Here is a 16,430-nt window from a genome sequence, read left to right as displayed (position 1 = left end):
GAATTGCTGCTTATTATAACATTTACATTCCTTTAAAATACACAGCTATTAATTCTTAGCTTATGATAGGTGCTAACATTCTGTTTGCAAGACATTTGCTAAATACCAAGTAAAAAAAAGTGATTTTAAAGGTTCCTGTTGCTAGGTTTGCCCCAGAAAACAGTCACTTTTTAAGAAAGACCCAACAATTTACAGAGAAGGAAAAACAAAGTTAGCATCTTGTTTGACTTTCAGTGTGGGCCAGTCTCCTGTCTTAAATACACATGTTCAGGCTTGAAAACTTCAGGGATATATGAGCGTGGCTTGATTAGCCTTTATTTGTAAGTAAAGGGAAGCACTGAAGGGGATGATTAGCACTAGACAAGTCTGAAAGAAACCTAAAATACATTTAGAGTGTATATTTGCTCTAACTCACTGCTTAGCACAACTCTTATTCCTTGCAGGTCTTCCATGCCTATGATATTTAAGAAAGGCATCACATCCATGAAGTTAAACTGACTATTTTGGGTATTTTATAACAATGCAAATTTAACAACTCCCTCAAGCTAGACATTTCCCACACACCCATTGGACATCTTGGTCATCTCTCAGCTATTTGTTGTATTATCACATGAAGAAATTTTCTTTTTCCGTTTCTAATTTCGTTTCATATGTTTTACCTGTAGCAGAGAAACTGAGTATGGTCAGACATACTGCTGATGTAATTCTCCTCAATTACCACGGTTTTTAATGTAACAAACATGAATTAACTGACTGGTATATCTTGGGATGGAAGAAGATGAACTGAATGACTCCTTCAACTGACAGTAGCATACAGTACAATCAGAAATTTTTAATGGACGTGGTATTCCTGTGCAAAAGTAGTTGCTTTTTGGAATGCTGTTAGATTTGCTTCAATACAAATATTACTACAATAGTAGTAGTTAGCTACAATACTGTGGATATGGCACACTATCAGTATTCAACACAGGAATGGCTTTACCAGGTGAAAAATGAGAGTAATCTCGTGTTGCAAATATGTGCTTGTACTGCACAAAATATGAGCAATGGCCTGGTCCATAAACCAAAGCTGAAACCACAAAAAAAGCTTCTCCCCTGTTCCCTGCACCATACCCTGTCCTGCTTCCTTCCCCCACAGCAGAATGGCACGGGGCAGTTCCAGCCCCATTCTGCCCCCCGACTGCATTTGGGACTTCAGTTTCTCCTGTTGCACGTGCAGAATTAGCATCATTAAAGAACTGTAGCGAAACACTGGACAGCAGCTGCAATAATAAACAATGGAAGATGTCTTTTGCACTAGTCAACTCCATTAAGTTACTGCTCCTCTGGAACCTCCCGTGTGGCAGAGTTTACTCTGTTCATCCCAGCTAGGATCCTGTCCCTGAAACACTGGCACTGGCATGGCTGAGCTGTTTCTGCTGGGTAGGGGCTGAAGATGACTCTGGGACTCAGTGCTTGAGCCCTGACAGTTTAATCAGCCCTCATTCCTAATGTCTACTCTCCTACCTTACTCAAGCAAATCCTATTTACCAACAATAAAAGAAAATGTTTTTTACAGCACCAACACCTACCACACCTCTAACCTTTTGAAGAAACAGGAATATGCCATGAAACTTGCCTCCTTTTCAAAGGAGGACCTCAGAGGAAAGTCTGCTTTTTAATGATGCTGAATCCTACTGCTTCTCATTTCTCAATCATTCTTTCATAACATTGGCATACCTCTGAGAACTAACCAAATATGCTTACACAAACTGCCCTAGTAGGGACACCACAAGCTCCTGCAGTGTCAGTCTGCTTGCACAACTTTCATATAGGCTGTGCCCTTCTATTTCTTCAACATGGAAATCCAGAGAAAGACTAGAGATCCCTACAAAAAATCTGTGAAAGAAATTTAACGAAGCCATTGTATTTTGTCTCTTTCCTCCCCTCCAAAAGCTTTGCACACATCAATGCTGCTGCTGTGTTTCCGTTGCCTGTGCTGGTAGAGCTCAGTATTGACACAAATAATTCTTTCCTTCTCTCAGCACAGGGACAGTGCTCTGCCCCTGCAGGGTCCAAATCCAGGAGTCTTTTGTCTGTAAAAGATTTCACCTTTAGAACACTGTGAAGAAACTAAAATGATAGGCAGTTTAGAAAATGTGTTTCTTAGGACTTGCTGGAAGCCAGTCTGTGTATTATGGGATGCATTTGAGAGCAGTTTGTAGAAAACACAAATGGGTGTAAATGAAGAGGATCAAAGAAGGTTTCTGCATTTTCCTGTGTGTTCTAGGCAGCTGTGGGGCAGAACTAATAAAGAGCTGTTACCAAGCAACAGTTCCCAAACTTACCAAGTACTTACTGAAAATGCTAAACAGTCCAAACAGTCTCAAACACAGTTTCTCTGTGCTAATGGGCCAAGTCACAGAGTTTTAGCAAAATCGATGTCTGCTGCCTAAAGATGCATAAGTGACAAAGTCTTCTCAGGAAGTTTAAATCAGAAGCAGCATGTGCTCCTAATTACATCTCCCTAAGAATTCAGCAGAGCTTTTTCTCTGAAACTCATCATGGCTGGTTCTCAATTTTAAATATATGCAAGGACAAAAGGAAAAAAAAAGATGGTTCTTTGAGGTGGTAAAAATAAATTGGAAATTATTTTAATGTCTACTGAAATTTGATAGAGTATTGAAATAATTCTGTAGAATGCTTAGGTCTCTCAACTTACTCTGACTCCTCTTTTCCCAAACTTGACTTGTTTACTTGGAATTACTCATCAGAAATTTTTTTCTCTTCACTCCTGATGTTGTACTAGCACCACCACTAAACTAACACATAAGTAATGGAATCTTTGTGAGAGAAGAGTGTGAAGTCTGACCTTTTTTCCTATGATCAGATAGTTGTTTCTTTCTTGAAGTCCTGCTTACTACTTGGGTGAATCTTTTTTGTGAATGTTGTCTTACCTGAAAATTGCCATTACTAAGCTCTAATGTGCCTACTTCCTTAGCATATTTTGTTCTGCTGACTAAATATTAGTCATAGGGAATAATTTGTCTAGAGGTGAACATAAAGACTTGTTTTGCCTACAGCTACATACTGCATTTGAAGGTCAGAAGCCAAGGAGTTCCATTCCCACTTAACATTCAGGCTGACCCTTTCAAATAATCCTTGGTGGTTTCCATTTGCACAATTGTTGATACAAGTTTTTATTTCTGAAGCTTTACAATGGAAGTGGCATTTTGGTCCTTTTTTTATACATTATAGGGAAACCAAGAAAAAAGGCAAAATTAAATATCCTAAACCATAAAATTTTTTTCCAGAAATCACCTTGGTTTTCCAGATTTGTAACACTGAAAATCTGAGCCATGAAAATTCATTTTCTTGGTACTTACTGGACATGGGCACCCTCCATGCTGGGTGCTGGTATTGTGTGACTTGGGTCAGGTCTGGAAAATAAATTCTTCCCCTGAGACTACTGGAACAGGAAAAAAAGGAGAGTTCTGTAGTTTAAAATACTTAGTGTTTTCTTTGTGTATGATTTTATATTTTCTCTTTCACATTTCTTCTGAAGCCTGAGGTTGTACTGCCAGCATCCTATAGATTTGCTTGGCCCACAAGGAAGGAAATGCCACGAAGTATCTCCTACAAACATAGGATCCTACATTCAATGCTAGAATTCTGCTTTTCAGATCAGAGACAGCCATTAGGGCTGTTTTGATTTTGTACAATACTGAGAATAAACACATTTAAAAATTCTGACTTTGCTTTCTGATTTATTTGGACATGATAGCATTTGACTTAATTTCATATGAAAAATTTGCATTGACATAAAATAATTTATATTTAAATCAGTACTGTAACTGCTACTTAATGATAATTGAAATGCCCTATTATTTACATCAAAGTAGATACTTTATTCTAATTAAACAGCTTAACATTTTTATGTGAAACTGATATTTGCTAAATTACAGTAGGAAATGCCAACTGCTATATCACATTATAATATTTTGGTACCAGTAATGAATATTGATTGTACATAAATAACTTCAGATAAGTAATGGATGTGAAATCCTTTATTTTTTCCTGCAGATGTGCAATGGTGTAGAGCAGCCCAGGAAGCAGCAGCGTTCAGACCTCAATGGCCCAGTTGACAATAACAATCCCCCTGAGGTAGGTACCTGGGGCTGCCAGTTGTGCTGCCTGGCTTCCTGCAGCCAGGCTTCCAGCAGGGAAAGCAGCCTCACACTGTCAGCCTTCTCCCTCTCACACACACAAACCTAAGCTCCCTTTCTTTTCCTGAACTGACAACAAATACCATATCTGCCTACTCTGAAAAGGCTTTGAACTATACCCATGAATTTTTCCTGCCTCATTCATTTTACGTAACTGTCTATGGCATGAACTCAAGCCTAAAATTTTCTGATGACATGCAGAGTAGGGAGAACACTTCAGAAGTTCTCTTTTTGTGCTATTGGAGTGCAAAAGTGGCATCCAAAAGAAATCGTGTTCTGCTTCCATTCCTCCCCCGCCCCTCCCAGTGTCAGTCCTGGCTTAGTCAGCTGTGAAGAGACACAGTGATAGACAGACCTGCTCTTGTCACTGAAGAATGGAGCATGGAAGACATCTGAGAATGCAGAATGAGTTATGCTTGGGGCTAGACACAATGAAATGAAACTGAAACTTAAAAGCAGAAGTCTCTTATCTCAAAACCATAACATATTTAGCCTGTGGCCTGTTATATTAATGAAGAGGCACGTTTCTAAAGCCTTTTCCCATAATGGAGAAATCAGCCTCTTTCCTGGAAATGGGAACAACTGAGGAGGCTGGCAAAAGACAAAGAATGGAAGGCCTGTATCTGTTCTAGGGACAGTAGCCTAAGAAGAGCAGTGTTATGGTCCCTGCTAAGATTAAGTGTAATTCTATATACTGAGCAGTCAGGGACAGTTCTTTACATTCACTGGCCCAGAATCTTGCTTTGTGAAACATTGTTAAAAGTTCTTTATTGGAAATTTGGGATATCTCTAATAGGCAGTGTGATCTAGTAGGCAACTGATTGTATTGGGAATTGCTGGTTTGTATTGTTCATTTGACATCTGACTTCCTAGGCCATTTTCATGGTCTTCCCCCTGCCTCTCTTATTTTTTGTCTGGTGGGACCTTAAAATACTTTGAGACTCTTAAGTACAGAGCACTGTGTAACAGTTAAGTTGGGTTAATGACTGTGATGTAATGTGTTCAGTGTGCTAAACAGTGCCTATGTGACAGTGTTCAGCTGTTTAAATATAATAGCAACTCACTTCATTGTATGAAAGTTATTTTGTTACAGCTATTCCATTTTTATTTCTCAACAGACAAAGAAAGTGTCTTCCTTTCCAAGTTTTGTTGATGGTAAGTTTGACGTCATCCATAATTAAAGTAGGATGAAGTGGAAGCAAATACTTTAATACATATAAAAGATCACAGTTCTAAAAACCAGTCAAACCCAAGAGAACACAGCTGAGAAGTTTAAGTATGGAAGTATTTAACATTTTCACCCTCCTTATGGCAATGGGAGCCTAGTAATGATAAAAAAGGAGGAGCAGGTAGAGCTCCCAGAAAGATTTAGGTGAAAATTAAGAATGCCTGCAAATCTGGAAGATGGTAAAAAGGGTGTACAGTGGGCTTCAGCAGGATGCTTATGAATGTGTAAGAGCACTGTGTTCTTCAGGGCCCATTATTGAACTCAGGGAACCTGAGCTGTCAGCACAAATGGAGAGGTTGTCCCAAACTGACCAAACAATGGTAGTCCAGCCTGTGTTCAGGAGACCAGAGCTTTCACATGTTTATTCAGTCTCTTCTGCAGTGCTATTACATATATTCTGTTTGAAGAAAAATAAGTCAATTTATTAGCACAAGCAGGTGGACAGAAATAAAAGAGGATTGTACTGAAAAACATTACCATTCTCTGATTCACAGACAGCTGAAGAACCTTTCACAGGGAAAACGCACACAGATCTTCCTGCAAAGAAAATGACTACACTGTAAAGTGAGAAAAGACAGTAGGACATTTTCAAGAATCTGATCCCTCAGATCTGCCATGAACACACACAATAGAAGCCTTAAAAGAATGTGAAGAACTTAATCTCTAATGCCATTCTCAACTCAGGGAAAGCTTAATACAATTTAGAATAATATTAGTATATCCAACACATTTTTCTTTTATTCCCTGGTCTCACCATCTTGACAAGCATTTTCTGTTTCAGTAATGTACTTAAAGAACTAGAACAAATGGAAAGTTCAAAGATTGTTCCTTCAGGTTGACATCTGAGGGATATGACATGGAACACTTGGCATGTACTGGCTAACAGGCCCTACACAGAGGTACATTTAAACACATTCCCCAAGAGTGGCAGAGACAAGAAAGCAAGCTGATGCTTTGTAATAAGCATCTGCTGATTGCACAGTGGACAGGCATAAAGCAAGGCCAGCATGCACAGAACTTTAAAGCAGGCGAGACAATTCCCCTCACAGCGCTGCAGATACAACTGCACATTTTCATTTTACTGGGACAAAAAGGTTATGTCTTTTTCTTTACATACCAGTCAGCTCACTACTCTGCTGGAAAGGGGTCAGGATACCCTTTACATAATATAATACAATACCTTTTTTTAGTTCAATCATTTTGCTTGCTCGGATTTTTTCTGTAGTGGCACAGTATGTGAGGATAAGCTGTCTATTAGGCTTTTTCTATTGCAGGTATTATATAGCATTGTCTAATACAAATAAATACATGGCTCACTAGGAGCTTATGATAGCTTACATGACTGCTCTCTGAACTCAGAGAAAAAACACAGTTTTTATTATTAATTTCTATGTAGAGTCCCAAAAAGTACAGGACCCTTCTGCACATAAGGAAGACTCTGCCAGCTAACACTGCTCTTGTTCCCTGAGCTTTGACAGCAATACCACAACCATATTCTGGTTATATTCCTTTTCAGTTTTAAAGCATTTTCAGCATGACTCCTTAACTACAGTAGCTATATCTATATTTCTATTGAGACATAATATTTTTCATATGCCATGTGAACATAAAAAAACCTTTTTAATCTGTCATATCTAAATGTCTTTTACTGTTAGAATTATTTTAGTATAGTACCACTATATGCTCGTAGGAGTAATTAGTTATGTGTTCAGTGGTTCTGGCTTTTCTGCACTCTGTCCTGTCACCATAAATCTTATTCCCTTACACAGTAACAAGCATGAGGAAGTAAAGAAGTCAGTCAGAATATGGAAGTAGTAGGTAGACAATCTGGAAGGTGACTTATCCCCTGTGTCCATTTACTCCTTATGAAAAATCTGTGGCAGTGCCACACATCCCTAGGTCTCAGTGACTTCTGATAGTTCAGCAGGAAACTGAACTTCCGTGCTCAGAATGCAGTCTCTAAATGCTGTCTGAATCCTTGACTTGCATGATGTTAGGCAGATGTAAAAATGCATTCTTAACAGATTAATGAATTCAGTTATGCTAATGATAGATTTTTGTGTTGATTTTTCCTTTTTTCTTATTTTATGAATACAAACATTAATTTAGAAATGTTTGGACATAGTCTATTTAGTCTAGAAATGTCTTTATACTTACTTAAAACCAAGTAATCTCTACTGCCTTGACAAGTGCAGAAATTTGCAGTGAATTTTTGCAGAAATAGTTATCTAATGTTTAAGCACCAATATTCAACATAAATTTCCAATCTTTGCTCACATCAAACTAACCTTCACGTTTGAAACCTGTTCCTTCTTCCCCTCCTCATCAGTAAGCCTTTGCACACGCTTGCAGTCAAGGGCATGCTAAGTGCTCTGATGAGCTGGGACTTCAGCCAAGTCTGCATTTTTGTATTATTTAAAGCAGACAGAGATAAGGGAAGAAAACACCCAGGTGGCCCAATTTGACCCTGGCAATTTTCAGCACCATTCCATCCTTCCAAGAGATGTCTTGTTTTACCCAACCGTTGCTTACACTGCCTTCATGATGGGAAATGTATGTTGGAAATGTTTTCTGCCCAACATGTCTTTTTTTTTCTCTATTATCTCCTGCTGTAAGCATTTCCTGCATGCTGCTGATTTATACATGATGTAGCTGACTGTTCCTACTATAATGATTCTGCAAAACATCCTTTTTTAAAGCTATGAAAAGACAATCAATGACATCCAACCAAAAAAGCCCTAGTCTTTAAGAAATCCAAATAAATAACATTATGATTACAAAATTGCTTAACATCCTAGATTATTTCCATGCTCAAGATTTTTTTCATACAAATTAGTTAAAAACACCTATTGCTGTCACAAACAGCCAAGACATGAGAATAAGTGGTTGTTTTCTTTGTAGCATCCATAGGTTGCACAAACCCCAAAAATACCCTGGGCATTTTGCTCGATGTAGTAATGATTGTATGAGAATTTGCACAAGGAATTGCAGTTTTACTTGTCTTCAGGCACAAACATTTCAAGAAAATTAATCTAAATTACCTACTAAGGGAGTTTAGTTAAACTGATTTACACACGTGGGTAAGCCTATTTCAGAGTTAAAGCAATCTTGATTCAATTCAGCCTCATTTACTTAGCCCAAAGTGAATGAAAGAAAACAAAATTAAAGCTACTTTAATTTTGAGTGAGTGTGTTGATGCAGGTATCTAATGAAGTTTCCTACCTTAACATTAAATTCACGTCATTAATTAATTTCCCTCTCTGCTGCCCTTGAAACAAGATGTCAATATCATGCAACATGAGTATTTTGTTGCATGCTGGAAGAAGTACAGATGTACGAGACTAAGTTTTAGACCTGAAAAGACAAATGAGTAACACCATCAGAAGAGGCACCATACAAAATACATCATCCATCTGCTGAAAAACATAATGGTACAGAGATGTAAGCAAAGAGAAGCAGTGATAGAGGAACAGAGTTCTTGTAGAATTTTCATTTCCTTTGATTTCTTTTAGTGAATTAAGGCTGCAAGAACAAGGATTTTTTTTGAGATATTGAAAGACTTGGCCTTTACAAAGAGTTTCAGTGACTTCTAAATTACTGCCTTCTCAAGGATTTCTTTGAGGGTTTTCATACTTTTAGTGGAGATTGTCAAGATATTTTTTATGCTTTCCCAATACTTCAACAATTTTAAATTCCACAGAATTTAAGATTTAAACCATTACTGGATTTGTACAGATGTGAGCTAAATCAAATGTGTTTTGTGGTACATAATGAAGATTAAAACTATGGTGTTTGATAGCAAACCAAATGCCTCCAATTTGTATGAGCATTGTTGGTTAATGTCAGGTCTCTGAAGAGTACAGGACTGGTATAAATATTTATCTACATGTTTATATACCTTGAGTCCTGAATTACAAAAACTGTGGGTTTTTGCTGGAGGTTGAGATTTCTGGCAGGTGGATTTGAGAAATGCAGGGATGAATAAGTGTCAGCAACACTACCTAAAGAGGAAGTCACTCCTTTTAATCATGTTTATATTATGTTGGAAGACTTTTCCTAAATTAGAATGGAAATACGAAGGACAGGAAAGCTCACTAAAAAGCTCACCACTATTTCAGTACATTTAATCAGCATAGCATACCACATAGTGTTTCATAATAATCTTCCACATTGACTTGATTATAAATAAATTGAACACTGAACAACAAACCTTTTTTTGAAATTAACATTCCCTTCAGTGTCATTTTTGTCCTCACACAAGATTTTTATACTTAAAAAACAATGCATTAGAAGGTCATCAAGTGGATCTAGCTCAAAGCACATTTATTTTATAAAACTGTTGAGGAATAAAAAATGTTCAGTATCAAGAGATTTCAGCCAAACTCTGGAATGACTGTTCTTTACTGTCAATCTAATCAAGCTGGATTTAAAGCTTAACAGCTGAATAAAGAGGATGGTGAGCATAGTCCCAGTATTAGAAAGGTTGTTCAAGCCTCAATATCCTTTATTCAATTTCTCACCTCCCCACTCCTTAGAAAGGCAGTAACTATAAATGCCTCCTGTCAGTTCCAGGACCTTGTGAACCTGAGGACCTCATTGATGGAATCATCTTTGCAGCCAATTACCTGGGCTCCACCCAGCTGCTGTCTGAGCGCAACCCTTCCAAAAACATCCGCATGATGCAGGCCCAGGAGGCAGTGAGCCGTGTCAAGGTAGGCAATCTTTCTGGGCTGTAGAATACTCTCTGGTCCTTTAACAGCTGACTCTGAATGCTGCAGGATCTGCAGCCTCAAACCTCTCCTGAGGTGCAGTTAGGTAAGTATAGATCAGTATTGTAAATGCCATTAGTTTACAGTGCTTGCTGTAAAAATGCATACAGCAAAATAGAAATTATTCCAGAGCCTATTCAAAATTCTTTGGAAGCTGTTTAACAAATTCAAGTACGAGAGACAAATTGCAGATTGCAACTAGAAAATATTCCAGTGGCAAAACACTGGGTTATTTGTTTGACTGTAGTCTTTCTCTTCTGTTATTACTTCCTTTAACGTACTACAAATTGAGAAAATTAATCTCAATATTATTACTTATATTATGACTTTTTTAGGACAAGAATATTCATTGCTATTGTGTTTGGATTTGGTGTTATTTACAGTGAACAATTTCTTTGTAAATAATGTATCATAGATTGCTTCATACAGCTGTGTAAAGAAAATAGTATTTTGGTTAAGAATCTAAGTAGTAGATTTTTATTTTAGAAGTTATTTTACCTCAGATGTAAATACCTCATCTGAATAAAGACACTGTTAGAGGCACATTTAAGTGCTGGGAGAAAAAGTATGTGCATAGTCAGTGAAGTACTTAATTGCTAAAATTTGCATGGTTTTGAAGGAAACAAGTTTGGAAAGGCCACTTACAAGAGATTGTCATGACTGATGATTGATTTAGCATTTAGAAAGAAGTGGAATGCAAGAAAGGTCCAGTTCTTTACACTTTCCAAACCTTTCTATTTAGCATATTATGATATCTCAAGCTACAGTAAGTAATTGTTGATTGCAATTAACTCCCTAAAAACTGTTGTATGTATTAATACCAACTCAAATCTGTCAGGGGTACCTGAGTATTCTAGACAGTCATGGCAGGGGGCTTGAGCTGTGTTTGGTTCAACAGTTACATGTAGATGTGTGATGAACATGGAGACAAAACCTTGGGTTGAAGATGCATGTGCTGCCATTTTTGACTGCTGGAAATTTGGCAGAATAAGTGTTGGGAGCAGCTGATAACAGACAACACTTTGGTACCAATTCTTTTGTAATCAATTGTGAATATGCACAATGCCATGAAATCCAGTTATGCTTGAGAACTGCATAAAGTATAAACAAATCTTTCTCTTGCACATCATTCCCCCACTGCTCCCAGTTTTTTAATTTTCAGCAGTCTGGATTCACAGTCAAAGTTTCCCTGACTTCCCACACTGTGTTTTCTCTTTCCCTTTGTGTACATCTGTCTGCATTCTTTTTTTATGCTACTCCTCAGAGGATGCAAAAGGCGGCTAAAATCAAGAAAAAAGCGGTGTGTAAACTGTTTTTCTTGAATGCTAATGTTTACTTACATTTTTGTTGTCCTTGTTTTCCATGGAGTGTCATGTCTTTCATTACAGATCCTCATAAAGTTGTCATTTTGGTTTCTTCTTTGGTCCGCAGTGTAAAATAGTGAATGGAGTAAAATGAACTCATTTTCTTCATTGTTCATTTGCTGGAGTGCCTGCCCTTCTCCTGTTGAATACCTGTGATTTGTTTACTCCAGATGTACAGCCATTGTTATCTGGGAGATGTTTTTGAATGTAATGCTTATTTTGATTTTACTAGCCAAAGTAGTAAGACATACTTCCTGTGCCTGTGACTTACTGTATATTTATTAAGTTATTGTTGATATTTAAAACCAAAATAAATTCACCACATAGTAGCTGGAACAATTCATACAGGAAACATTGCACTCAGTTAAAAACAATACTTCAGATAACTAAATACAAATGACAAAAATATCACCGTAAGGATGGAAGCAATACAAGTATTGTCTGCCAAAGTATGTGCTTGCTTTGTGTGCTGTTGGAAGCTAATTTGGATAAAATTAATCTAAATGAATTATAGGCATAGCTAAGCCTTTATAACTCCAAAAAGGATTAGCAAGTACATCATTCTCCTTCTGAGCCAGTGTCTGACCTGGAGACTGGTGCCTGCCTCTAGCCCAGGCCGAGACAATCTGTGCCCATTTTATTCTGAGGCTGCTGCCACGGGTGCTGCTCAGTACCAGCTGCAGTGGTGCCCTGTGCCCAAGCAGCCTGGAGGAATCCATACGGTCCTGCTGGACTAGAGAATTAGGGAAGCTCTTGGACAATGCTTCAGTGAGAGGTAGCAGTTGCTTTGCCACCTCTTCTTCTGTTTTCTCAAGCGGACAGAGCCAGGACTCACACTGGAGCGTGGCATTGCATTGTAATCCCTCTTGCCCTGTGACCATGCCCTCTGATGGGGTATGGAAGTGTTTCCCTAGTGAGCAGTGCTCAGAAGAAGCTGTGGTCTAAAAGTCCCCTGATAGCCTTCTGTGGTATGAGAGAAACATCAGTTCAGTGCTTGGGTCTTTATTTTCCAGGAAAAACCAAAAAGCTAAAAAAAAAAATTCCTAAACCCCACCACAGTACTGAGCATCAGTTTGCACTTTTTCTGGTCAGCTCACTGAAGGTGGCAGGGCTAAACAGCTGATGGGAACTAAGTCACCTTCTCAGTGCTCCTACTTTCTCAAGTCTGGTGCCTCAAGTACTGAAGTGCATCAGTGAGGAAGTGAGGGAAAAGCAGCCATATTTTTTTGCCTGTTTTGGCTATAAATAGAGAATTTTAATACTTGAGCTGTCAATCCCACAGGCTCCAAAAATTCCCTCTTACCCAGAAGATCAGAGTAGGCTTCACTCTGTCTATGCAATAAATGTACTCTTTGCATGTCTTTAGAAACACCTTTGAATAGCCAGCTCTGTAATGGTTTAAAGTGCAGTTGTCTTACATCACATTATGCTCGAAGCAGTCAGTGAATTTGTCATTCTGAAAATTACAAATTCCTTTGTAAAACATCATCTGTCTTTTAGACCTCAGAGGGAGATTCCCAGGCCTTGACTGAAGTGGATCTGTTCATCTCCACACAGAGAATCAAAGTTTTAAATGCAGACACACAGGTAAGTTGGATTTAAACTCTTGGAGAATAATGTTGCGTTAGACCGTGCTCTTATACAATTAGTGAGACTCCTTATTGAACCTGGATAAATTCAAGTATGAGTATTCAGAAAGAGCTCCTATTGTTCTAACACTTGCCAATATAGTAAGACTGACACTTGTTTTGCTTATTTGATGTATTGGAAGATATCTGGATGTTGCTATAATTGAGCTATAATTCAACTCAATTCAAAAAAAGATTCAGAAGCCTTTCAGAAAGCATGTACACCACTCCTCTGGGACAGCTTCAGAACCCAGATTTACAGTCCAACAGGGAAGTCATTTGCTGCTTTGACTAAGCCATGCATATCCTGCCATTTGTAAGATTTAACCTCAGGTTTTTTTCCATAAATCACATCTGAGCCACCACCCTCTTGCCTAAGGTAAATTATTAATCGTTCATATAAAAGCAGGATTTGGATATCACAGCAATGACCAGCCTCATCTTCTAGGAATGCTTGTATATTCAACAAGAGGTGATCTTCATAAAAAGGAGTTTTTGAGGAATTTACAATGAAATACAGATAATTTATACATGAATCCCAATATTTAGTAATCTCAAAAGAACTCATAAACTTGATCATACTTACATGAAGTCTTCAAATTTTCATTCTTGTGAGAGGCATTGAAAAGGTAATTTTAGCAATGTTTTATCAGAAGTAAATCATGCCCAGTCAATAGTTTCCTTTTGTTCAGGGGATATATTTGTCCATGGCACAGAAGCAGCACATGTCATCTCTTTACCTAAATAAGGCTTTAGTATAATATAACATTTTCAAGATTATATAATCTAGATATATATCTAGAGATAAAAGCAGGCTTATAAAAATTTCAGAGTGTAGTTATGTCTGATATATTGCCATCTATGTGGCAATGTAAAGAGAAAAAGGGCAGAGTGAGACTCATTAGCATGTTCCTCTAATGTAGTACTGTCCAGTATTTTCATAAACAACTTGGAAAATAGAAAGAGAAAATGGTTATTGAACTTGTAACTTGGTGTATCCGATGAGAATTCAGAAATATGGCTAAATGAAGAAATGAGCTGAAACTATAGGAGACACTTGAACAAAGATAAATGTAGCACTCTAAATTTAGGGGTTTGGTTTTACTTATAATTTGTTTTCTAACAATGGAAACTATGAAGCACCTTCTTCTTCCTGAAATTTAGGAGCATTACTATCCTTTAATGTGAGGGTAATGGTAGTATCTCCAGGAAATTGATTATTTTTCTTTTAATATAAACAAATGTCCTTAACATGCCACTAGAGCTGCCATGAGATGAGCCAGATGAGTGGAATAGCCCATCTAACATGGGCAGCAATATTTACAACCTGCCACCCATAAATCATCCTGAAACTGCTCTTTCTCCACCATAAACAATACCACTATCAGTTGTGGCTCAGCCTTTTCTTCACCTCATGGTAAACATGCATCACCCAGAGATTATATTATCAAAGCTGATAACTGCTTTCTGCATTAGCAGAAAATAACATGCTCATAATTATCAGTGCAAAGATGACCACAGATAGTTATTGAAAAATGAACAGCTACAGTTTATAGCTGGAGTGTATGGCAGTTAACACATACAGTGTCCTTGCTGAGTAAGGATTAGTCTTAGTGGAAGTCACTCTTCTTACTTCTTTAAATAGTTCAGCATTTCAGCTGAACACCAATGTTTTTAAAAATAAAAAGCAAAGGTTCTTTGAAGTAGCCCACAAACACTGTCAAAGGCACTGGCATCTTACTCTTCTGATCCCCTGAGATTTGTAGTGATACAAAATGCAATGCTCCATCAGTATCTGAGCTGTTCAACCAGATGAAAACAGTAAGAGTGGAAATTGTTCTAATTCCAAGCTCTCCAGTGTTTGCCCTGGGGTTTTGGTTGTGTTTTTTGTTTGTTGGTTTGGTTTTGTTTGGGGGTTCAGAGAGCTATTACAGAATTATTCCCATGACTTTTAGCATTTTTGGCTTGATAACACTTTTCAATGCTAGTGAAGGTTCCTGGCTGGTATAATTACCATGGGTCTATTTCAGCTGGGATGGCAGCTGGCAGAGACAATCTGTACTTTCATGGCTTTATCAATTACATAAACCCTGTTTCTGCAGTATGCCATGTGTTTTAATCCATCTGTAGTGTTGTATAGCTCACGTGAGGCAACAGCTGAATGAAAATGTAACATTTCCATTCAGAAAATGACATGCAGCAAGGTTCCAAATGCTGAGCAGCACCAGTCAGGTGCATTCCCAGGCTGGAAGAGAGCCAGCAGTGGTGATTCTGTTGCCCTGAACAGCACTAGGAAATGGCACCCCTGCACCTCCTGGTTGCTTATGCACTTAGCTGCTGAATACATTCAGCCATCGAGCACCTGCTTAGTAGGGATGAAGTAGGAGCAGCCTTATGTTTGACCACGTGCCTTGTTGATAGGACAGGAATTCTTCCCTGTGCACAGCTTTGTGGGGTTGCACTCAGTGCCCCAAAGCAGCAGAAGCCAAAGCAGCTTCTCCCAGCTTCTTGCTCAGTCAGTGAAGAGACGCTGGGAGTGAAGCAGGTGGGGAAATGAAGAAAGAAAAATAAAGATATACAGAGCTCACAAATGTGTATGTGCAGAGCCTCTGGTGCATGATCAGCTCCACAAAATCCTCTGACTCATTAGGCTGTCTTCACACTCCCACAGGACTACAGCACTTCAAAGCTTGGAGGAATGCTTAGGTTTTTTCCTTCAGCTGTCCTTTGGGTTTCAAGAGAAGCAACAAATAAGATTCTTAAAGAATTCCATGGGAAAGAAGGGAGAATCTGAGAAAGGGCAATCTAGACAGGAGAACAATGGCTTCAGAAAAGCCTGAGAGAGGCTGAATTTCTAAGGACAAATATAAGGACAACAAGGATTAAATGGATGGGACTCAGAAAGGGATAAGGGAAAGGATAAAGAGGCAAATGGGCAGAGATGGAGGGATTTATGGGAAAGTAATAAAGGAGAGGGGTGAAAAAGAAACATTGGTAATGGTAATTTGAGTACAATGGAATATGGAGAAAGGAAAAAGTCAAGTCACAAGTAAGTCAAAAGTAAACTCATGTTTACAGTCACTAGATAGTATTTGCCTTATTCTTAACAGGAAAAATGTGGGAGGGATGGAGGAATGATTGCTTTCACCCCTACAAGGGAAAAAAAAAACCCTCAAAGTATTTAGGTAGCCTCTCTGTGATGATATGGGCAGAAAGCCTTTCTTGGCAGGTGAGAT

At 38.2% G+C, this 16,430-nt stretch overlaps 1 protein-coding gene and 1 long non-coding RNA gene across 4 annotated transcripts in view; one reads left to right on the top strand and one right to left on the bottom strand.

The window, feature by feature from the left end:
- APBA2 (amyloid beta precursor protein binding family A member 2) overlaps positions 1-16,430 on the top strand; it is an 87,854-nt gene that overhangs the window by 56,299 nt on the left and 15,125 nt on the right. For 2 of the 3 annotated variants that reach the window (XR_011003838.1, XM_068204145.1), the window contains exons 3-7: positions 4,063-4,143; positions 5,324-5,360; positions 10,000-10,145; positions 11,467-11,502; positions 13,067-13,153. Coding sequence is in view for 2 of the 3 variants with exons in the window: in XM_068204145.1 (XP_068060246.1) it covers positions 4,063-4,143; positions 5,324-5,360; positions 10,000-10,145; positions 11,467-11,502; positions 13,067-13,153 (387 nt within the window). In the remaining variant the exon portion in view is untranslated. The remainder of the gene's footprint in view (positions 1-4,062; positions 4,144-5,323; positions 5,361-9,999; positions 10,146-11,466; positions 11,503-13,066; positions 13,154-16,430) is intronic. The other variant, XM_068204146.1, reaches the window with a different exon arrangement.
- Positions 2,931-8,957, bottom strand: LOC137482027 (uncharacterized). The gene is made up of 3 exons (XR_011003840.1): positions 7,722-8,957; positions 5,911-5,970; positions 2,931-3,615 (listed from the first exon to the last, which is right to left on the bottom strand). It is a non-coding gene; the product is annotated as an uncharacterized lncRNA (long non-coding RNA).

This window comes from Anomalospiza imberbis, chromosome 13 (genome assembly GCF_031753505.1).
Source record: "Anomalospiza imberbis isolate Cuckoo-Finch-1a 21T00152 chromosome 13, ASM3175350v1, whole genome shotgun sequence".
NCBI lineage: Eukaryota > Metazoa > Chordata > Aves > Passeriformes > Viduidae > Anomalospiza > Anomalospiza imberbis.
The sequence above is the reverse complement of the archived record's forward strand: the minus strand, read 5'-3'. Positions and strand labels throughout refer to the sequence as shown.